Here is a 24144-nt window from a genome sequence, read left to right as displayed (position 1 = left end):
GTAGGCTTCTCGACCCTTTGACTGCCGTGACTTCTTGTTGCAGCTTGGCTATTTGTTTCTGAAAAAGTGCGATTTGTTCCGCGTTTGGGTCGCTGTTCCTTCGTTGGTTTCTTTGTTTGTTTTGGGTCTTCCTTTTCCCCATATTCGGGCTGTTCGTTTGGCTTTGAGCGATATTTAGATTTTCGGCTTCTACCGGGGGCACGTTTCTCGTCTCCTCGTGGATAGTCATCGAGTCTGGGATTCGCACATGGTTTAGGCCTGTTCGGGTTTTTTGGTTTTGTCGAACTGATCGTGCGTCGTATCTCGCATTAACCTCTTCCGCGTGGTTGATTTCGACCACCAGATCCTCGAACGTTTGGATGAGGCCGAACTGCATTCTAAGGGAGGTTCGCTCGTGTAGGCCACTCTGAATTCTGTCTATTTGGGTGTATGTGGGAACCCTCGCTGCTAGTTGGCCGTATAATTTACGCATGTGGGCTGCGTAGGCTACTCCTGTTTCTGTGGGCAGCTGGTTTCTGGCTGCGATTTCCGCGTGGATTTCTGGGTCACCCCTTCTTCGGCCAAACCATCTCTGGAATGCGGTTTCGAAGTCATGCCAACTTCTCCAATTTGAGTATTCGGCTTCGTAGAAATCTGCGGCTGCTTTCTCGAGTAGTTCGGGCAGGACGCTGAGAGCCTCGCGTTCGGTCCAGTTCAGTGCTACAAGCTTCCGGTTTACTGAACGTAGGAAGTCTTGGGCGGTTAGGTTACCCGATGGGAATTTTAGATTCCAAGATCGGGCCATTTTGATGATGTTCGCGTAGTGACCCTCGACTGATCTGTTATTAATCGAGTTCGGGGGTAGCGTGTAGGTAGAGTTGGCTGGTACCTCCCTGGGTACCCATGCTCCTGGAGGTGTTTGGTTTACGTTCGGTGCGTTGGGCAGCGTGGTGAGGAACGGGTTGCGTGACACGTTCGGATTTTGCGTAGTTGTGTTCGGAGCGAATTGCACTCGGGGGTTGGGGGTGTGGGGTGCCAACCCATCGTCTCTTAGGGTTTGGTCTTGGTTTGGAAAACGGTTTCGCTGGGCTCCAGGCCCGACCTGGAGAAGCGTCTCCATGATCAATCTCAGGCTGTTCTGGTTCTCTAGGTGATTGTTTTCCAGTCGGTTGTCCATCTGGCGGAAACGATCATTTAGCCCTCTGGTGTCTCTACGGAGCTCTCCCAACGCTGCGTCTGCGTTACGACGGTAGTTGTCGAATTCTTCCCGCAAGAGTTCAACGCTGTGGTTCATCGTCGTCGTGGCGTTTGCTTCGTTCCTCCGCGGTGGGGTTTGTTGGGGTTCAGCATCGTCTGATGACTGGGTACTGGAGTTCGCGGCCGGGTTCGGTTCGATCGCGTCCCATCGAATCAATGGCGCGTGGGGGCGGGGAACGGGGAGTGCTGGGGGTGTCGTGAGGACATCTAGGGTCCGGCGTATGGCGGCACCGGCCTGAGAGTTGATGGTGCCTCAGCTGGGTGGCTGGGGAAGCGTTGACGTGGACCTGTGCCGCTTCTGGGATCGTGACCGGCCTCCCGGACGTCGAGAAACCGGCGAAGTCTTCCGCGGTGTCGTTTTGGTTCGACATGATTACGGCAACGTGGGCGGTGCGCGCGTTAAGAAAAGAAAGTTTTCAAAACAAAAAAAATTTTCGAAATAATTATTCGAAATAATTTTTCAAAGTAATTCTTTAAAAAAAGAATTTTTTAAAAATAATTTCCAAAATAATTTTCAAAAAAAAATTTTCAAAAAAAAAATTTCAAAATAATCTTCGAAAATAAATTTTCAAGATAATTTTCCGAAATAATTTTTCAAAATAGTTCTTCAAAAAAAATTTTCGAGATGATTTTCAATAATAATTTTTCAAAATAATTTCAAAAGAAAAATTTCCAAAATAAATTTCCAAAATAATTTTCAAAAAAAAATTTTTTAAATAAATTTTCAAAATAATTTTCGAAATAAATTTCCGAAATAATTTTTTCAAAATAATTTTTTGAAATAATTTTCAAAAAAAATTTCTAAAATGAATTTCCAAAATAATTTTCAAAAAAAAAATTTCTAAAATAAATTTTCAAAATAATTTCCGAAATAAATTTTCGAAATAATTTTTCAAAATAATTTTTCGAAATAATTTTCAAAATGAATTTTCGAAATAATTTTTCAAAAGAAATTTTCGAAATACATTTTCAAGATAAATTTTCGAACTAATTTTCCGAGACAATTTTTCGAAATAATTTAAAAAAAAAAAAAAAATTTTCAAAATAATATTCAAAAATATTTAGGCGCGTGAGGGGATAAAATAACACGTAAAAATAACGATAACACGTAAAAAAAAATAGAAAAAAAATAAAAAAAAAATTTTACTCAGTGTGGGGATCGAACCCACTCTTGATAGGTCGGCTAGCACTACCACGTTGCGACTAACAATTTAAATTTTCCCGCTCGGAGGGCGAGTTCGCGATTACCGACTGACCGTTAGTGGTTGTGGCGGGTAACTCCCGACGGGTAATTAAGAAGGTATAAACACAAAATGAAACATATAGATACACATAGAGGGATACATAAACTACTGGGGAAGCCAACTAGACATTACCACGTGGTTAAGCAAAACAACAACAGCCGTATCACGGCAACGACTAAACTCTTGTTTACTTTCAGGTTCTTAGATTTGTTTATCATGACAGCAATATTATCATGATCAATGATCTCATCATTGGTGATTCAGTCAGTAACCGAGCTCTAACTTTCTTATTCACGTCGTTATTTCTTTCCCCCCCAAAATTTTCAGAGGAAAAAGAAATTATATACCTAACAAAATCGTTATTATTTTTTTTAAAAGTATGCTACAAAAACCAGGACATCTAAAGAAATGTCCCCACAAGAGATGCCATTAAAATGTGGTGCCTCCTCCTCGAGGTAGATGACCACGAGGACAGGTACCCGTTTATTATCTAATCGCGACACACGCTATTTTCTACGTAGCGTGTATTTTACTGTGTCACGATTGTCTAACTTTCAGTGCCGATTTACCCGGGTAGTCGAATTGGCTTACCTAGGACAAGTAGAATGAGTTCCTTGAGCAGTGAATTAAGGTAGACTTACTTGGTGTTGCGGACTGGTCCTAAGTCCGTGCAGCAAGGCGTCGGCGTCGTCTACGGGATAACAGCGTAGAACTTAATCGTAATCTTAATTCACTAATGGATAGGACGGCTTCGTAATTTATAACACGTTTTTATAAATTTATATCAAAAAACTGTTTTTATTAAAAGAATTGCTATTCAGCAAACCACGCGCATTAAGCGACAAGACAACTTTAACTCTTACTTTATAATTTAACAAGACAGAACAAAATAAATATCTGACTGGACAATTTTAGCAGTAAATAAGAAAGCACAACTGTACTGCGTGACGCGTCAACCAAGAGTGACTTCCCTCCAAAAAGGTCCTCTGGTGCTTTTATTTTATGGTTGACTAACTTCAGAGTGCCTAGGGAATTTCTAGGGCCCATCCGTGCTTTTGTAGCTGCAACAGTGGAGCGAAACCACACTCAGTCGCTCGAATAAAGATCGAATGTCAAACGTTGAGTCTTCCCCCTCAGAGATGGCGCCACATAAGCTAAACTGGCCTCGTTTGAATGAACGAGCCAGCCGCGTATGTCCCTGCAAAGTGGACTGCAGGGCACTGGACCAAAGTCTGTTCCAGTGGGTCGACTTAGGGTCTTCTGAGGTGGAGCATTGCGCCTCCAGGGAATTTCAGCAGGTTTCGCCCACCACCAAGTGATGGGGAACTGCGCAGGGCTCGCACGACCAGGAGTCGTACGAGCATTAATGCCTCTTGGTTGTCGCGACGTCGGTTAGTTAATAACTTTCGTTGCCGGGTTTCAAGAAAGATCGAGGCTCCGATATCGCCTCGTCACAATATATATATATATATATATATATATATATATATATATATATATATATATATATATATATGATACTGAAACTAGCCAATGTCTCATAATTTTTGGAATTTTTTACAAACAATAAATTAAAAAAAAAAACTTGAGAAAATCGTACTTTTTCCAATTTTTTACATGCGCATATTTTATTTTTATTTTTTTATTAAATTGTGGAAAAAAAATGTCAAAAATTTTTAATTGTCTGCTTAGTTCATCATCATTAACATCTATTACTTTATTTGTTTTTTGATTGATTGTTTGTTATTTAACAAGTTTATAACCCGCATGCATAAAAAAAATTATTAAAAAAATGTTCAAGATATTAATAAAAATATATATATGATGTAATTGAAGTATACTTACGTGACGTTTATTTATTTATTAATTATTTTTCATAAATAAAAATCGCAATTATTATTGAATAATAATATCCTTACACAACACAACAAAGGTTATAATGGATATTAATGCATTGCTTACATTAAAATCTATATCACACATGTATGAACATGTACATTCATATACATTTGAACATACAATAGCGGCAAAAAAAGTGTTCATTTATGCGATTAAAATATCAGGTAGATGGCATTACTCAAAAAACACTAATCTATATATATATATATATATATATATATATGTACATATACATATGTGTGTGTGTGTGTGTATGTGTGTTTCCTTACATGTATTGACAAATAAATAGATTATCATGTTTATTTATATTTGAATAATGTGAAAAAAAAATAGAAAATAATACTAGTATCTTCAGCTGAAGTTCGCCGATGTCTAATAATTTTTTGATTTTTTTTAGACTGTACATTATAAAAAAAAAAATTTGAAAAAATTGCATAGATAGTGTTTTTACTTTTCTACGTGTGCATATTTATAGTTTTTTTTCTTTTAAATTAATTTGTTGAAAAAAAAATCCGAAAATTGTGAATTGTCTGTTAATTTCAGGATTTAAAAAAAAAACCTTAATGCTGTGTAATTCTTGGCATTGAATACTTTACATTCCGATAATTAATAGATTTTTTATAAACACTGGTCACAGAAATTAAGGGATAGAATAAAAATCCGAAATTTTTAGGTGATTTTCAACATGCTGTAACTCGGTGAAAAATGGTCGTATAGAAAATCTAAAAAAAGCAAATTGTAGCCTTAAGTTTCTAGTTTCCAGATCTGGACCTCAAAATTTTTTATCATGTACGGTTCTGGAGTAATCATAAGAAAACCAACGAAAAAAAAATTTTCAAAATTTTTGCTGGTCTTTCAATACCTCTATGGGCGACAATAAATTTTTTTGAATAATCCGACTGTCTGACTTTTCTCGGAAATTTTATGCCCTTTAATTTGGTGGCCTTAAAAAGTCTCTACGACGATTTGGCGCCGAGTTATCATTGATCAAAGCAAAAAAGTCCATTTTGGCTTTGATAATCAATAACTCCGGATGTATTGGTCGTACAGAGAATGGAAGTAGGGTTTTGAAAACTGGAAAACATTCTCTATAAGGCAAAATTAGTGGCATTTGATAGAAAAATTTTTTTTAAAGCGATATTGTTTGGTAAAAAACAGGTCAAAATTCACAAATTTAAGGATATTCGGAAATCTTGCTATAACTTTGGATATAACGGATAAACAAAGGATATCTTCGACTTTTTGTCAACCTCAAAGTGTCCTGAAAAAACCCTGAAAATTTCAAATCGCTGCGATTTTTCTTTCTTAGTGCCCCGAAGTTTAAAATTTATCGATTTTGTCAAAAATCACCATAATTGGTAGTTTCTCGGTTTTTGTTCATTTTTTCGATTTGAAAATGGTTTTTTTACCGAAAATCTTCATTTCTTTGATCAAAAAGATCGATTATCGAAAAAAATTGGAAAAAAAAAATTTTGAAAAAGATTTTTTTTTTTTCAAAATTTTTTTTTTCAAAAATTTTTTTTTTCAATTTTTTTTTTTTTTGTTGTATCTGCAATGATTTGTCATTGACAAAAAAAATTCCTAAAATTTTTTTTCCCGCTGTAACTGCATCTGCTTCAAATGTCAACTTAACAAACATACCCTTTGGGTAACTCTAATGCCGGCGGTAAAAAAAATTTTAGGAATTTTTTTTGTCAATGACAAATCATTGCAGATACAACAAAAAAAAAAAAAAAATTGAAAAAAAAAAATTTTTGAAAAAAAAAATTTTGAAAAAAAAAAAATCTTTTTCAAAATTTTTTTTTTCCAATTTTTTTCGATAATCGATCTTTTTGATCAAAGAAATGAAGATTTTCGGTAAAAAAACCATTTTCAAATCGAAAAAATGAACAAAAACCGAGAAACTACCAATTATGGTGATTTTTGACAAAATCGATAAATTTAAAGCTTCGGGGCACTAAGAAAGAAAAATCGCAGCGATTTGAAATTTTCAGGTTTTTTTCAGGACACTTTGAGGTTGACAAAAAGTCGAAGATATCCTTTGTTTATCCGTTATATCTAAAGTTATAGCAAGATTTCCGAATATCCTTAAATTTGTGAATTTTGACCTGTTTTTTACCAAACAATATCGCTTTAAAAAAAATTTTTCTATCAAATGCCACTAATTTTGCCTTATAGAGAATGTTTTCCAGTTTTTAAAACCCTACTTCCATTCTCTGTACGACCAATACATCCGGAGTTATTGATTATCAAAGCCAAAATGGACTTTTTTGCTTTGATCAATGATAACTCGGCGCCAAATCGTCGTAGAGACTTTTTAAGGCCACCAAATTAAAGGGCATAAAATTTCCGAGAAAAGTCAGACAGTCGGATTATTCAAAAAAATTTATTGTCGCCCATAGAGGTATTGAAAGACCAGCAAAAATTTTGAAAATTTTTTTTTCGTTGGTTTTCTTATGATTACTCCAGAACCGTACATGATAAAAAATTTTGAGGTCCAGATCTGAAAACTAGAAACTTGAGGCTACAATTTGCTTTTTTTAGATTTTTTATACGACCATTTTTCACTGAGTTACAGCATGTTGAAAATCACCTAAAAATTTCGGATTTTTTTTCTATCCCTCAATTTCTGTGACCAGTGTATTATTTAAAAATTGTCACAACCAAAATTAATGGCGCAATTCATTTACAGAGTTAACTAGCCCACTCTACAGGTTGAATATCTGTAAATAACTGTAGATTTCATATTTGGCGCGCAGACACGCGCGTGCGTCTTTCTCGTTCAATTGCAAAGAATAAAGTATTCAACGAGGAATAAGTAACAAAGCAAGCAATGACAAAGATGCCGTACGAATGGCCTGACATCTTCAATATCCACCCTTTTTACTTTCCACAGATTACCCAACTATAATTAGAACTTAAAAATAAAAACGATATCGGAAAAAAAATATTTGGGATACTTATTAACAAAATAAAATAATTGGCAGGTCCGTTATAAAGCACAACCTCGCCGATTCGCATTCGAGGCGTGCAAAACTAGAAAATATTTTTTAAAATATGTTATGGTCGTTGCAATTTATTGAACCGTTAACGACTTATAAAATTTCAGAATCAACAAAAATTTTCCAATGATATTTAAATAGCAAATCTTGATTGAACTACCGCGCGTTTTGTAATCGAGTTAGAGGGCCCACCTTGGAACCCAATGCTTTTTATGTTATGTTTAACATAATTTACGTTTATGAGACCGGAAAACAAATATCGACTTTCATTCTCAAAGTCAAATATATACATATATATACACATATATATATATATATATATATATATATATATATATATATATATATATATATATATATATATATATATATATATATATATATATATATATATATATTTATTCAGATTACAAAGAGCTTAATTTTTTTTTATGTAATTTAACCGTAGGGATATAAAAATTGTATGTCCATCACTGAGAGCGTGTTCTTCGGTAACAACATAACAACAGCCATACCCCCACTATTAAACAAAAACCAAACTCAGTCATTGGCTCTGGTTAGTAGACTCTAGTGGCCTCAGTCTTCACTCTTCAGTAGTCATCGACACACGCTTGAGGTTCGTCCAAAATAGTGCGCTTGAGAAAGAACAAAAAATATATTCAATAAAACTGCTGTATTCCTTTATTTCTTATAATGAAGAATAAAAATAAAAAACGTGTGAAAAAATCCAGTAAGTATGCTAAAAATAATATGCTAAATAATATATTTATAAAATGAATATTGAATTTATTATTTAAATTTTAGATGAGGATCAAAGCCACCCGGTTACTAAAGTATTAAATAACGATGCTACCGACGGTGAGACCAAAACAAAAAAAAGAAAATCAACTAATGAAACAAAAAAACAAGACAAAGACAAAGACAAAAATAAAGATCAAGTTACGGATGAAAATAATGATAATGAAAAACAGCAAAGTGATGATGAAGGAACAACAGAAAATGAAGTTAAAGAGTCAGATGATAAAAGAAAAAATACAAGGCATCCGGTAACATCAAAAAGGACTTCACGCCGCCTGCAAACGCAGGAAGACCGATTGCGTGCAATTGAGGTAAAATAATTTATTTTCTTTCTATTTTGTATATGTATCGCGTTGTTTTTTGTTATATGGACGCATTTTTATACGCTTTTTGGCTTTAGAGGGCTCTCTAAAGTCATAAAAGCGCATAAAAATATGTCCTTTTAGCATTAGAAACACGATATATATATATATATATATATATATATATATATATATATATATATATATATATATATATATATATATATATATATGTGGTTTCCCCATTTTGGTAACTTTTTTTCAAACGGTTTCAACATTTCGGTAACTTTTATACATTTTGGTAACGTTACCAAAATACAATTTGCCGAATTCAACATTTCAGTAACGTTACCAAAATGTATTTTTTGATGGATCCAGCATTTTAGTAACGTTACCGAAATGCAATCAGCTAGATTCACCATTTCAGTAGCGTTACCGAAAGGTATTTTTTCGTTGGATTAAACATTTTGGTAACGTTACCAAAATTTTTTCAATACAATTGAATAATTCAGTAACGCTACCTAAAGTTTTTTTATAGCATGCGTAACAACAGTAACACTTTGTGTTAATGCCTCAAATAATTCAGTCTCGAATGATGATATAATATTACACTTTTTTTGATAATAGTTTGACGAAATTGGGTTAATATTTCACTTCATTTAAATAATAGATAAATATAAATAATTACAATTTTGATCGTCAAAATCGCAGTTTTAGTTTTAACATGAGCATACAAAAATTAAATAGCTGATGCCAGTCTTAACATTTTGAAAATTCGAATCTAGTTGGTACAATAACTGTCCTTTTCCGTGAAAAGTTCGAAGAAGTCTTGTCGATCATTCAATTTGTTATCATAATAGTCTCATAGCGTTTTTTAAAATATTCTACCAAAATACAATCTTCCGAATTCAACATTTCGGTAACGTTACCAAAATGTAATCAGCTGAATTCAGCATTTCAGTAACATTACCAAAAAGTCTTTTTTTGTCGGATTCAACATTTTGGTATCGTTGACAGTACCATTTTGATACAATCGAGCAATTGAATAAATTCCAATTCGGGCTTTAATTCCTTGACAAACAAATCGAAGAGTTAACGATTGATTATATAGAATAATTTTAGTCAAAGAAAAGAATGTAATGTCACACTTATTTAGATAATAGTTTAAGGAAATTTAGTAAATATTTCATTTTATTTAAATAACAAATGAATACTCATAATTTAAATTTTCATCCTTAAAATTGCAGTTTCAGTTTTAACATGTGCATACGGAAATTAAATAGCTAATGCTCGTCTTAAAATTTTAAAAATTCGAATCTGGTTAGTGGAATAACTGTCCTTTCCCGTGAAAAGTTTGAAGAATTCTTATCGATCATTCAATTTGTCAATATAATAGTCTATCAGCATTTTTCAAAACATATACCAAAATACAATCTACCGAATTCAACATTTCGGTAACGGTACCAAAATACAATCTGGCAAATTCAACATTTCAGTAACGTTACCAAAATGTAATCAGCTGAATTCAGCATTTCAGTAACGTTACCAAAAAGTCTTTTTTTGTCGGATTCAACATTTTGGTTTCGTTGACAGTACCATTTTGATACAATCGAGCAATTGAATAAATTCAAATTCGGGCTTTAATTCCTTGACAAACAAATCAAAGAGCTAACGATGGATTATATAGAATAATTTTAGTCAAAGAAAAGAATGTAATGTCACACTTATTTAGATAATAGTTTAAGAAAATTCAGTTAATATTTCATTTGATTTGAATAAAAAATGTATACTGATAATTTAAATTTTGATCCTAAAAATTGCAGTTTCAGTTTTAACATGTGCATACGGAAATTAAAGAGCTAATGCTCGTCTTAAAATTTTGAGAATTTGAATCTAGTTGGTGTAATAACTGTCCTTTCCCGTGAAAAGTTTGAAGAATTCTTGTCGATCATTCTATTTGTCAATATAATAGTCTAATAGCATTTTTTAAAACATATACCAAAATACAATCTACCGAATTCAACATTTCGGTAACGGTACCAAAATACAATCTGGTAAATTCAACATTTTAGTAACTTTACCAAAATGTAATCAGCTGAATTCAGCATTTCAGTAACGTTGGACAGTATCGTTGGCAGTACCATTTTGATACAATCGAACATTCGAATGAATACGAATTTGGGCTTTAATTTCTTGACAAACAAATCAAAGAGCTGACTATGGATTCAATAGAAAAATTTTAGTCTTAAAAAAGAATGTGATGTTACAGTTATTAAGATAATAGTTTAAGGAAATTTAGTTAATATTTCATTTCATTCAAATAACAAATTAATACTGATAATTTAAATTTTGATTCTTAAGATTGCAGTTTTAGTTCTAACATGAGGACACAAAAATTAAATAGCTGATGTCAGCTAAAATTTTAAAAATTCGAATCTAGTTGGTAAAATAACTGTCCTTTCACGTGACAAGTTTGAAGAAGTTTATTTGATAATTTAATTTGTTAACATGATAGTCTAATAGCATTTTCCAAAAGATTATACCAACCCGGGAAAAAATGATCAGACCTGGACAGGCATGAGTCTTCAGGCCTGATCAGACATGAAAAATGATCGGGTCTGACCAGACCTGGCCAGGCATGTTCATGTCTGTTCATGTTCATCCGGGTAAAAAAATTATATATATAAAAAATGGCCCTATATAATTATATATAATTACACCGGCACACAAAAAAAAATAAGTTCTCTGTACTTTTGACGGGACCGATTTATTCCCATGTATTTTGACCCGCTGAATCTGAATCCGAGGTCCATTTAACCCGTACACCCTCAGATTTTTAGAAAACTTTAAAAAACCTCAAAAATACACAAAAATCGACCGTTTTTTAAATTTATAAATTTTTTTAACCCTAACTAAGCATGATTTTTATGTATTTCGGTCCTCCACATACTAACCTGAAGTTTATTTAAAACATTAGCCATTTAAAGTCTGAGTAAATTCCAAAAAACCCCAAAAAATTGCAAAAAAGCAAAAAAATTCTTAGTATTGTGATGAAAAAAATTTTATAGGGCTAAATAAATAATTATTTTCATGTATGTTTATCTGTCACATATAATTCTCGAACATCCATGGCTCAGATATCTCTAAAATTTTAAATAAATGGCAAAAATTCCCAAAAAATCGAAAAAAATAAAATTTGGTATAACAAAAATCAATTTTTAAATCGAAATAAATAAAAGAAATCATATTGTTCGATCTGTGATATATATATAAAAAATATTTTGGCCTAAAACATAAAAAAATTTTAATATGCTTCAAAAAATTTTTTTCATCACAATACTAAGAGTCTTTTTGCTTTTTTGCAATTTTTTGGGGTTTTTTGGAATTTACTCAGACTTTAAATGGCTAATGTTTTAAATAAACTTCAGGTTAGTATGTGGAGGACCGAAATACATAAAAATCATGCTTAGTTAGGGTTAAAAAAATTTATAAATTAAAAAAACGGTCGATTTTGTGTATTTTTGAGGTTTTTTAAAGTTTTCTAAAAATCTGAGGGTGTACGGGTTAAACGGACCTCGGATTCGGATTCAGCGGGTCAAAATAAACGGGAATAAATCGGTCCCGTCAAAAGTACAGAGAACTTATTTTTTTTTGTGTGCCGGTGTTATGTATAACTATTAGGGTGTTTCATATTTAGGCGATATTTTTTTTCTGTCCTACCTGAAAAACTAACAATTTATAGAGCAAAATGAATATTCCTGCTTGAAAAAAAATTCTAAGTCAATTAGGGGCTTAACGCATCGAAAAATTCGATTTCCCATTTGAATAACATGGGAAATAAAATTTTTTTTGGTTTGAAATTTTATACTTCGGCAATGGCTCATTATACGATTTAGCCCAGCATACATTTTTTTAGGGAATTAAACGCTCTAAAAAAAAAGTCTCTTATCATTTTTTGATAAATCGATCTGTTCAAAAGTTATTGGAGCTCGAAGTCAACATAGAGTAAATTTCGAGATCTTTTTACTTTTCCGTCGAAACTATCGAACTTATCGTAAAACTTCATGGAATCTTTTTTGTAGTCAATTTTATTCCCCACGAATCATCTCTGATTAATTTTTTTTAAATTCTGCATTGTTTTCTAGTTATTTCTATTTTAATGCCAAGCTTCTAAAAAAATAGTGTTCTGATCGATTTTAAGAGCTTGGCAATAAAATAGAAATAACTAGAAAACAATGCAGAATTTAGAAAAATTTAATTCGAAATAATTTGTGGGGAATAAAATTGTCTACAAAAAAGGTCTTATGGCGTTTTACGATAAGTTCGATAGTTTCGACGGAAAAGTAAAAAGATCTTCAAATTTACTCTATTTTGACTTTGAGCTCCAATAACTTTTAAACAGATGGATTTATCAAAAAATAGTAAGAGACTTTTTTTTTGTAGAGCGTTTGATTCCCTACAAAAATGTATGCTGGGCTTAATCGTACAATGAGCCATTGCCGAGGTATAAAATTCCAAACCAAAAAAAATTTTTTTTCCCATGTTATTTAAATGAGAAATCGAATTTTTCGATACGTTAAGCCCCTAATTGACTTCTTTTTCAAGCAGGAATATTTATTTTGCTCTATAAATTGTTAGTTTTTCAGGTAGGACAGAAAAAAAATATCGCCTAAATATGAAACACCCTAATAACTATATACAATTATATATAATTATTTTTATAAATAGTAAAAAAAAATCGGGCGTGTGCAGGGTTTAAACCGTAGACCTTGCACTTGAAAGTTTAACTCGCTACCCACTGACCTAAGAGATTTAGTTGAAAGGTAAGTTTCGTATGAACTTTAAGTAATAAAAATCTTATACGTGATAGATTCTTGGTCAACAAAATTTGATATCTATGAACAGACATGAACAGACATGACCAGGCATGGACAGGTATGATCAGGCCTGAGCGTATTTAACGCTTCAGATATGAACAGGCATGAACAGACATGAACAGTCACGAACAGGCCTGAGTGTATTTAACGCTTCAGACATGAACTGACATGAACGGGTATGATCAGGTTTGATCATATCTAATTTCAGGCCTGATCATACATGAACAGGCATGATCAGGTCTAATTTCAGGCCTGATCATACACAAACAGGCATGGTCAGGTCTGATAATTTTTTCCCGGGAAAATACAATCTACCGAGTTCAACATTTCAGTAACCTCACCAAAATACAATCTGGCAAATTCAACATTTCAGTAACGTTACCGAAATGTCATCAGCTGAATTCAGCATTTCAGTAACGTTACCAAAAGGTCTTTTTTTGTCGAATTCAACATTTCGGTATCGTTGGGAGTATCGTTCCGATACAATCGAACAATCGAATAAATTCAAATTTGAGTTTAAATTCCTTAACGAAAAAATCAAAGAGTTGACGATGGATTAAATATCAAAATTTTAGTCAAAAATAAGAATGTAATGTCACTCTTATTTAGATAATAGTTTGAAGAAAGCTTGTAAATAATCCACTTCATTTAAATAATAAATGAATATTAATAATAAAAATTCTGATTCTCAAAATCGCATTTTTTGTTTGAACGTCATCACACGAAAATTGAATAGCTGATGCTAGGCTGAAAATTTGAATTTAGTTAGTAATATAACTGTGTTATTTTGTAGAAAATTAAAGAAAGTCTATTGAATAATTCATTTGGCCGACAAAATAGTCCAATGCATTTTCCAAAATATTATACTGAAATACAATCTACTAAATTCAACATTTCAGTCACATTACGGAAAGGTATATTTTTTTGGATTCAACATTTCGGTATCGTTTGCAAAACATTTTTCATACAATGGAAGGTTCGAACAAATTCAAACTTGGGCTCAACCGCTTTGAAAAACAAATCAAAGAGATGATCATGTATTTAGAATATAAAAATTTTAGTTATAAATAAGGCGAAATCTATTGCTTGTTAAGACTGCTTATGAATAAAGACAAATAAATTTCTTTCGCTCGGATCTCCCTTATGTTTACATTTATTTATATTTATCAATATGTAACAATATTCATATATACTTTTAATGGAAATGAATTACTCCGTATAAATAATTATATGATCATACACTTCTTTCGATAATAGTATGAACAAATCTAGTAGATAATTTAATTTGCTGAATAACGGAAGAGTTATATTAATTCAAATTTCGACTCTCTAAGTAAAAATTTTAGTTTCAACATAAATGCATGCAAATTAAACAGCCGATGACATTTCGATAAATTAAATTTAAATAATCAAATAATTGTCTGCTTTCTCATTAAATAGCTTTAACAATTCTAATAGATAACATAGTTATTCATCAAATTATTTAATTTACTTATTTCTATTGATTATCTTATTGTTCTTTATTCAAAGATTATTATCGTCCCGTAGAATCACGAGGCACTAAATTTCAAAATTTTGATTCAACGGAGTACGATTTGACATTTCAAAACGGAAGTTCAATTAATAACTTCCTATTATTGAAAAATTTTGCAATTTTGTTAGATCGATGTCAAAGATGTGATTATTATTATTATTTATATTTTTATGAAAATTATGCACGTTTATTAATAATAGCCAAAAAAATTTATTTTGAATAGTATTTTAGTTATAATTAAGAATAATTTCTTGTTATTCATTTGTAGATGTCAATTTAAAATGCCTGCCAGTTAATTCAGCACTTTTGCATAGAAATTACCGTAAACTTTCATTATAGTTAGCGTTTCAAAAGAAAGTAACTAACCAGATAGCCAGGAAAACTTAATGAAATGTTAGTTTAACATTTCTCAATTGATGAACTTGGCAGCAAGTTTTTGCAAGCTTCAGATTTATAAATTTTTAACAACAATGGACGTGCTTGGCTGAACTAAATCGTTACCTGCCTACCCAGATAACCAAGGTTGCTTAGCAAACTTCTGATCTTCCCTAATAGCCACTTTAGCTCGAAATCAAAAGTAAGTTTATGTTAAAATTACCTGAAATCTGCTGCCCGACTTTGCCGATAATTTGACAGCAAAAGTTGAAAAGAAAAATTTGCAGTTAATTTTTCTTCAATTTAGGGGTAACTTTTACGATAAAAAAAAGTCGGTAATGTTTTTTCTTACCATTCCAGAATGTAACCAAATTTATACCTAAAAACGTCTACAATTTGACGGTAAAAAAATACTTTACAATTTTTCAAGTCAAATTAACAATAAATCGACACAAAATTGGCCTGAAAATTGACGACAACTTTTTTCTAGTCAACCTCTGTAGTAAATTTGTATTCTAATTCGGGTGGTAAATTTACGTCAAATTGAATAGCAAGTTGCATACAAATTGTCGTAAAAAACAGAAAAGTCTGAAGTAGACGGAAATTTTACGAAAAATTCAAGGAAACTTTTGTAAAATAAACTTTTGCTAAAGCAAACTGTACGATTAGGGTTTATTTTGCTGTCCAATTTCGGGTAAGTTAAATTTCAAGTTGCTTCCAAAATTTTTCTTCAATTTGACGGCAAATATAGGTCAACTTCAGACTTATTAGATACTGACTACAATATGAGTGCAATATGCTGTGCAAATTGATAAAAAGTTGGCTGCAAAATTTGCTATTTTTTGTTTGTTAACTAATGTTATGAACAAATGAATTTTTCCCAATCTAATCTGGACTTTGAAAAAATCCATTTGTTTATAACTTTAATTAACAAAAAAAAAAAAACGTCTGAACGATACGATATAAATCCGTTTCGAAAAAAATGCTGTCGATTGGTACTATCGACATTTTAACGACTTTTTTTTCTTTCATTTTTAAATGTAAAAAACTTAGAAAAATTCCGGCCTATCAAGCATCTGACGCAATTTGGCGGAGAGAGCTCGCGCATAGGCAGCTGCTCGTGCGAGAGAGAGAGGTTCAAGCGCCGGCTCGATTTTTTATCATATCTCGCGAAATATTTGAGATACAAAAAAAAACGAATGATACCTTTTTTGTGTATTTTTTTATTTTGAACATTTTGTTTCAAATAAACTGCCCCAACAAACCAGTGGTTCGGGAGTTATTTCGATTTAAACAATTAAATTGTTATTAATAATTGTTTGCAGCACTTTTGAACGAAATGGAGCCGATTTTTGTAATCCTTGGGCCAAAATACGTAAGATACAGTCAGATTTAGCCGGTGTCAACAAAATATACGGGCTTACCTCTTCAGCCAAAGGACTAGAAATACCGTTCGTTACCAAAATGCATAGTTCGGTTAATTTGTATGTATATAGTTACCAAAATGTTGAAACGATCATAAATTAGATGTATATCAATAACAGTGAAGTTACATCAAAAATCCTGAAAAGCCATCAAAGGACATGCAATCAGAAACATTTTAAGCTATTAAAAAAAATGCGTTACCAAAATGTTGAAACTACATATATATATATATATATATATATATATATATATATATATATATATATATATATATATATATATATATATTATACATTCTATACATACATTCGTTTTTTTTTTTTAAAGGAAATGTTAAACAACCAGGTAGCTCAATACCAGCCTACAATGCGAGGACGCCGGAACCAATTATTCGCCCCGCGATACCATGTTCCAAGTAGACGTCCAAATTACCAACAGGCCAACAATTATTATAGTAGCAGCGGTAATTATGTAAACCAGGCATCACATCAATTTCAGCCATGTCACAGAATCATCTCATATGGTGAACCATATCGCTCACGACCGCCATTCACACCAAGAGCTTCGTTCGTACCACGAGCGCCATTCATACCAAGAGCTTCGTACGTACCAATAAGAGCGCCGTTCGCACCAAGAGTGCATTATTATTAATAAATCAACAACTTGTAATTCCAATAACTACCTTAAATAAATGTACTGATTAAAAGTTACAATAAAAATAAAGTACATAATAAAATCACCGTGGGATTGCACACACGCATCCAGGCTTCTTTTCTTTTTACTGTATACTTGCAATCACTGTGTTACTTACATTTATTTAAATAAAACATTTGTTTAAATTAATTAGTTGGTTTTAATAATTTATATTATCACCTCGACCACTAAATTGGTGACCCCGACGTGATCTCTTTTTAAGGGAAGCGTCGAACACGTGCATTACACAGTGCAAAAATTTCGCGAGTTCTCGTGTTGTTTTCCCGCGAATATTTGTGCCGCGTTGCCGTTTAATCGGCGAAATCGTGATTTTTGAATTCACAGTTATTTTTGTGTGAATTTGTTTTGAGTTAATTAGTGCAGATATATTTTTTGCTTTGTCAGTGTTCAGTTCTTTATCTTTTATCACCGCTGGTGCATTGCTGGGCATCTTATGGACGTTATGCCGCATCAGTGTTAATTCGAGGGACCATTAGTGCAAATCGAGTTGTGATAAAAGTGTTCGCGAGCTGTTTAAAAAATTGTTTATTAACTTTTTCGTGCAGCGTCGTTTATAATTTGCTTTTCGTTGCCGGAAATACCATCGAGGATTAAGCCGATTCGCCGGCTGCACATTCCTGAGCTGTGCGTCATCGATAATCTTCGGTAGCACAATACCGAATTAAAGACATTTTCAGTAGGTGATGTCAGAGTCGAAAATCGACGGCGACGAGAAAATAAAATCCGAGTCATCTGACGAAGACACATTTAAATCTAATTTATCGGGATCATCGTCGTTCACGTCAGTTAAATTAAATATGGCCGTGAACATCAAAGCATCCCAGTTCAGTATGGAGAATCCGAAACTGTGGTTTGCGCAGGTTGAGGCGCAGTTTGCAACATATCAGGTAGCAACAGAACGCGCCAAATTTGACCTGGTGATACCGCTGCTTGAAACCCGCATTGCTGCTGAAGTACAAGAAACCATCATCAATCCTCCAGCAAACACGCCGTACAGCGATTTAAAAGCCGTTTCAATAAAATGCTTCACGAGATCCGAAGAAGCACGGATTACTCAGCTCCTCGACAGAGAGAGACTTGGCGATCGGACACCGTCGCAACATTTACGACATTTGCGTACACTGGTACCCGGCATCGATGACGCCATCATCAAAGCACGTTGGTTTTCGCATATGCCAAATGAGATTCAAGTTTGTCTTGAAGCTATCAGCGACTCAACGCTTGACAAGCTCGCCGAGTCAGCTGACGGTATGGTTGAGCGGATATCGCTCAAACCTCAAGTTGCCGCTGCTACAGCAAATCAACCATCAACCGCCGAGCACGGCGAGATTGCTGCACTGCGCAGAGAAATTGCGCAACTCACGAATCAAGTGAAAAACTTGACGGTTAAACGTGGCAGATCCAGAAGTCGATCACGATCACGATCACGATCACGTGTGTCGAAGAAATTTGATCTCTGCTGGTACCATTACAAGCACGGTAAAAATGCCCGATCGTGCATTCCCGGCTGCAAATGGCAGGGAAACTCAAACGAGAATCAGTAGAGGCGGCTAATGATTCTCAATCGATTTCTCGCCGCCTGTTTATCCGTGACCGAACTACAGGAACGGAATATCTCGTCGATTCCGGCTCCGATTTATCTGTCTTTCCACGTGGCTGGCTGAAATCAAATAGTACACCCATAGGTTACCAACTGTATGCCGCAAACGGCTCGATAATTCAAACCTATGGTTTAAAATTGATTACATTGAACCTTGGACTTCGCCGTGACTTCTCATGGAATTTTATCATTGCTAACGTCACTAAACCGATTATAGGTGCAGACTTCCTAAGTCATTGTGACTTACTAGTCGACCTAAAGCGAAAATGCCTTCGTGATGGCATCACTGGTTTATTGACACCCGGAAATTCTCACACGACATCGGCAGAAACTAATATTAAAGCAGTCGATGGTGATTCTGCGTATATGGAATTATTAAGAGAATTTATCGATATTACAAGACCCGATGCTACTCAGCGTCAAACTAGAAAACATTCAACGGTGCATCATATCCGAACGTCACCTGGACCGCCAGTTTCGTGCAAAGCAAGACGCCTGGCTCCAGATAAGTTGAAAATCGCACAATCAGAGTTCCGAAAAATGATCGAGGAAGGTATTTGCAGACCATCCAACAGCGCCTGGGCTTCACCACTTCATTTAGCGCAGAAGAAGTCCGGAGAGTGGAGACCGTGCGGTGATTACCGACCGCTTAACGATAGAACACTCATCGACAAATACTCGCTGCGTTATCTTGACGACTTTGCCGCATTTTTACACGGTAAAAATATATTTTCAGTCGTCGATTTTGCAAAGGCATTTTTGCAAATACCCGTTGCACCAGAAGACGTGCCGAAAACGGCGATAATTACACCGTTCGGACTATTCGAGTTCCGGTTTATGACGTTTGGACTTAAAAACGCGGCTCAAACGTTTCAACGATTTATTGACGAAGTCACTCGCGACCTTAAATTCGTCTTTCCATACATTGACGATATTTTAATCGCATCTACCGACGAAAAACAACACATGGAGCATCTGAAAATTCTATTCGAGCGTCTCCGTGAATACGGACTGGTAATTAATATACCAAAATGCCAGTTTGCTCTACCGGAAGTAAAATTTCTCGGCCATCTCATCACCAAAGATGGAATCAAGCCGTTACCGGAAAAAGTAGAGGCTATTGTCAATTTCTAGCCTCCTACCACCGTAAAAGCTCTTCGTCGACTTCTCGGCACAGTGAATTTCTACAGAAAGTTCATCAAGAACGCTGCAGAAATTCTAGCACCGTTAAATAAAATTTTGGAAGGACCCAAAGTCAGAGGCTCTCATCCAGTCAACTGGACATCTGAACTTCTTGAAGAGTCTTTTAAGTCAGCTAAACGAGCCCTCGCGGATGCTACTCTGTTGGTATACCCTAAAATCGATGCTGACCGGGCAATATTCACCGATGCATCCGAAATCGGTATTGGAGCCGTTCTACAGCAAAAAGTGGATAACAACTGGCAACCACTGGCATTTTTCAGTCGAAAAGTGTCTCCGTCTATTCAAAAATTGTCGACATACGACCGCGAGTTGAACGCCATCTACGAAGATGTAAAATACTTTCGGCATATTTTCGAAGGCCGGCATGTTACAATCTACACCGATCACAAGCCGCTTCAGCACGCTTACAAACAGCGCACCGAAAGAGCATCGCCTTGGCAATTTCGTCGACTCGATTTTATCGGTCAATTTACCACCGATATTCGACATGTGTCGGGTACCGACAATATTGTCGCTGACACATTGTCACGCGTCGAAGCAGTATCTATTGCTATAACATCGCAAGAACTTGCCGACGCTCAACAAACCGACAATGAACTTCAGCAGTTGTTACGTCAAACAACTGCTTTAAATTTAAAAACGATACAACTCGATAATGGACCTGCACTGTATTGTGACACTGCATCAGGTACAGTGCGTCCATATGTTCCAGAGCCGCTGAGATAGAAGGTGTTTAATTCACTGCACTCGCTAGCTCACCCTGGAATCAAAGGATCATCAAAAATGATCTCCAAACGATACGTCTGGTCATCGATTAACAAAGACTGCCGTGAATGGGCAAAATCCTGCATCGATTGCCAGAAAAATAAAATTCAGAGACACGTGTCATCGCCAATCGCCAGTTTTGAACCTCCAACTGAACGATTCGAGCACATACACATCGATCTAGTGTCTTTAAAAACGTCAAGAGGCTTTAATCAATGCTTGACTATCATCGACCGATTCACGAGGTTTCCTGAGGCTGTTCCGTTATCCAATGGAACTGCAGAGACGATAGCACACGCACTATCGCTGCACTGGATTTCACGCCACGGAGTACCGAAACGCATTACTTCGGACCAAGGTCCGCAATTCGAATCGTCGTTATTCCAATCGTTAATGAAAATGTACGGAATAAAACATTTACATACCACGCCGTATCACCTGCAAGCCAACGGTCTCGTCGAACGTTTACATCGTCAGCTGAAATCAGCACTTTTGTGTCACCAAGAGTCATGGTATGACTTACCAGCCGTTTTGCTCGGCTTACGCGCTGCCTGAAAAGACGACATACAGACGACACCGGCTGAATTAGTGTACGGTGAGCCAATTCGTTTACCTGGTGAGTTACTCACTCCCAGTAACAAAACTTCACCTCATGACATCATTAAAACATTAAAACGTCATTTCAATTCATTGGCACCGGCCGAAATGTCGCGTCACGGCAAGCATTCTGTTTTCTGTTTCAGGAACCTTAGTACTTGCAGCCACGTACTGGTACGGAATGACCAGGTTGGACCATCTTTCTCAGCACCGTACGAAGGTCTATATCGTGTCATAACCCGACACGACAAATAATTCATCGTCGATTTTCGTGGACGACAAATCGCCATTTCTGTGGACAGATTAAAGCCGGTCTACGAGGCAAATTCAGTCGACACGACGACGATGATAACAAAATCCCAGCCGATTAACACAGCAACCGAGACCGTAAAATGCCGAGTCCGGTTTAATATTTAAAAAATTTACACGATTTAATAATTTTTTTATATATAAAAGTTTTTTTTCTACAAAGTAATAATTCACCACTTTATTATACTCATTCATTTAATAATTTATTTATTCATATCATTTGTAAATATTCCATTTCTTTAATTATCGTGTATTAAAATTAAAAAAAAAAACAAAAAAAAAAAAAAAAAAAAAAATAAAGGGAGTTCTGTAGCGTTGCTACTAGGTGACGCGATCGATAAAATTCGACAGTTTCCGTCGACCATCGATTATTTTATTTTATCTATCTCTACCACATTGGTGGGGACAATTAGTAATAGACCGTGGGATTGCACACACGCATCCAGGCTTCTTTTCTTTTTACTGTATACTTGCAATCACTGTGTTACTTACGTTTATTTAAATAAAACATTTGTTTAAATTTATTAGTTGGTTTTAATAATTTATATTATCACCTCGACCACTAAATATATATATATATATATATATATATATATATATATATATATATATATATATATATATATATATATATTGTGAACGGTTATTTAATTTGCCTGGAATCCGTCAGACGAACTAACCCCGCACAAACTACTTGGCTTACCTTGTTCGGCTTCTGCAGTTGTTGGGCGCCAGGTGACTTAAGAATCACCAACACAATTATCAAAAACAGGTCGGCTCAGGGTGGCGGATCGGGACTAAGATAGGCACTTAAGATTAGCGTTAAATAATTATCGGCCGAATATACAAGTTAATCAGTATATATTTTAATAACAGGTAAATAACTCAATAATTCGATAACGATAATACATAATAATCGACTCTTACAATTCTAATAGCCGGATTCGGCAATTGACTCGATATAATTAAATAAAGCAATAGAAAATATAATTAAACAACGGCACAAAATAGAATAATTATAACTATGATTCGAGTTAATTACTCGACGAAACAAATAAACTCAGAGTAGTACACGGTTTTGCAACTTGACGGCAAGGTGATATCAATTCCTTGGGTCTCCGCACCCGTCGGTAACTCAGGGTTTGGAAATATAAATAACGTCCGAATGTTATCGCAATACTAATAATTTTAATTTAATAATAATAACCGGGGTTCGGAAAATACAAAAAAAGAAACGCAAAACGAGACTCGAAATACGCAGTGACGATTAATACTAATATAATAAACCAATTAACTCTACATAAAAACCCAAACAAAATCAAAATAACCAGCGATGTCAAGTTCAATGTTTACAGGCAGTCACGCCGTACCAGTGGAATAAATCGAGTTGTCAAATCGCACTTCTCTCACTGAATAACAATACAGTTCTATTTAAGAATCAAACCAAACAAAAAGTATCTGGCGTCAACTCGAGTTATTCCTCGAAATAAATTTCATAGACTCGCTCACCGGTCAATGTTCTCGAAGTTTTCCCATCGTCTCCACGTGGTCGATGAAATCAAAAAATGCCAGGCCGGGGACGGCATCTTCACTCTCCAACAGGTGGTGGTTCCACCAAAACAATTAGTTGGTGTCGACCTTGACTTGATCGACCACCGAACTGCGTTGCTATTGACTCGTTGATCAAAAATTGAATTGTGTCTATCCGCACGTGGATGGAAAATCACCGGTATCGGTGTCGTACGAGAAATCCTCGTCACGGATTTCCTACGTCGATTTATAATATAATTTGTAAAATGAGCGAGTGCTCTGTGGGATTCTGGTGTAGGTGTGGTTAATTCAATAACTAACAACTAACACAAAAATTACAGATAATAGAATAGATCTTTATTTAACAATATGTACACTGAATAACTGTAAGAAAAATACTTAAGAGCGAATGCAACTACATAGATAAGCGATAGCGAATGCGACAAGTAAAGCGGTTAAAAACGCGTGGTGGTTAGTAAGACTGCCCGATGTAGATTGGAAATAGAGACGTCGTCTTCTTCCTTCGTGGCTGCTCGGTGGTGACGTGGCAGCATGGCTGCAGTAACGAATTTTCCCATTGGCTTAAAAGCGCGCCAACAGGAAATAGTTAGCCACCAATTTCTCTGATTAGCCGGCTGGTAGCGGGTTCTCATGCCGACGTGGCACGGTCATGAGCAAGAAATTGCAGGTGTCGGGCCCAGATAGCGAGTGACCCGGCACTATTCTGACATTCA

The 24144-nt window shown here is 34.8% G+C and overlaps 1 protein-coding gene across 1 annotated transcript; it reads left to right on the top strand.

The window, feature by feature from the left end:
* The first annotated feature begins 7977 nt into the window (after positions 1–7977).
* On the top strand, positions 7978–17488 carry LOC130668873 (splicing regulatory glutamine/lysine-rich protein 1-like). The gene is made up of 3 exons (XM_057471379.1): positions 7978–8111; positions 8186–8490; positions 17020–17488. The coding sequence occupies exons 1-3, from the start codon at positions 8075–8077 to the stop codon at positions 17341–17343; spliced, it is 666 nt and encodes a 221-aa protein (XP_057327362.1). The 5' UTR covers positions 7978–8074; the 3' UTR covers positions 17344–17488.
* Positions 17489–24144: the final 6656 nt, after the last annotated feature.

This window comes from Microplitis mediator, chromosome 1, assembly GCF_029852145.1.
Source record: "Microplitis mediator isolate UGA2020A chromosome 1, iyMicMedi2.1, whole genome shotgun sequence".
NCBI classification, from domain to species: domain Eukaryota; kingdom Metazoa; phylum Arthropoda; class Insecta; order Hymenoptera; family Braconidae; genus Microplitis; species Microplitis mediator.
This window is presented reverse-complemented; position numbering and strand designations above follow the sequence as displayed.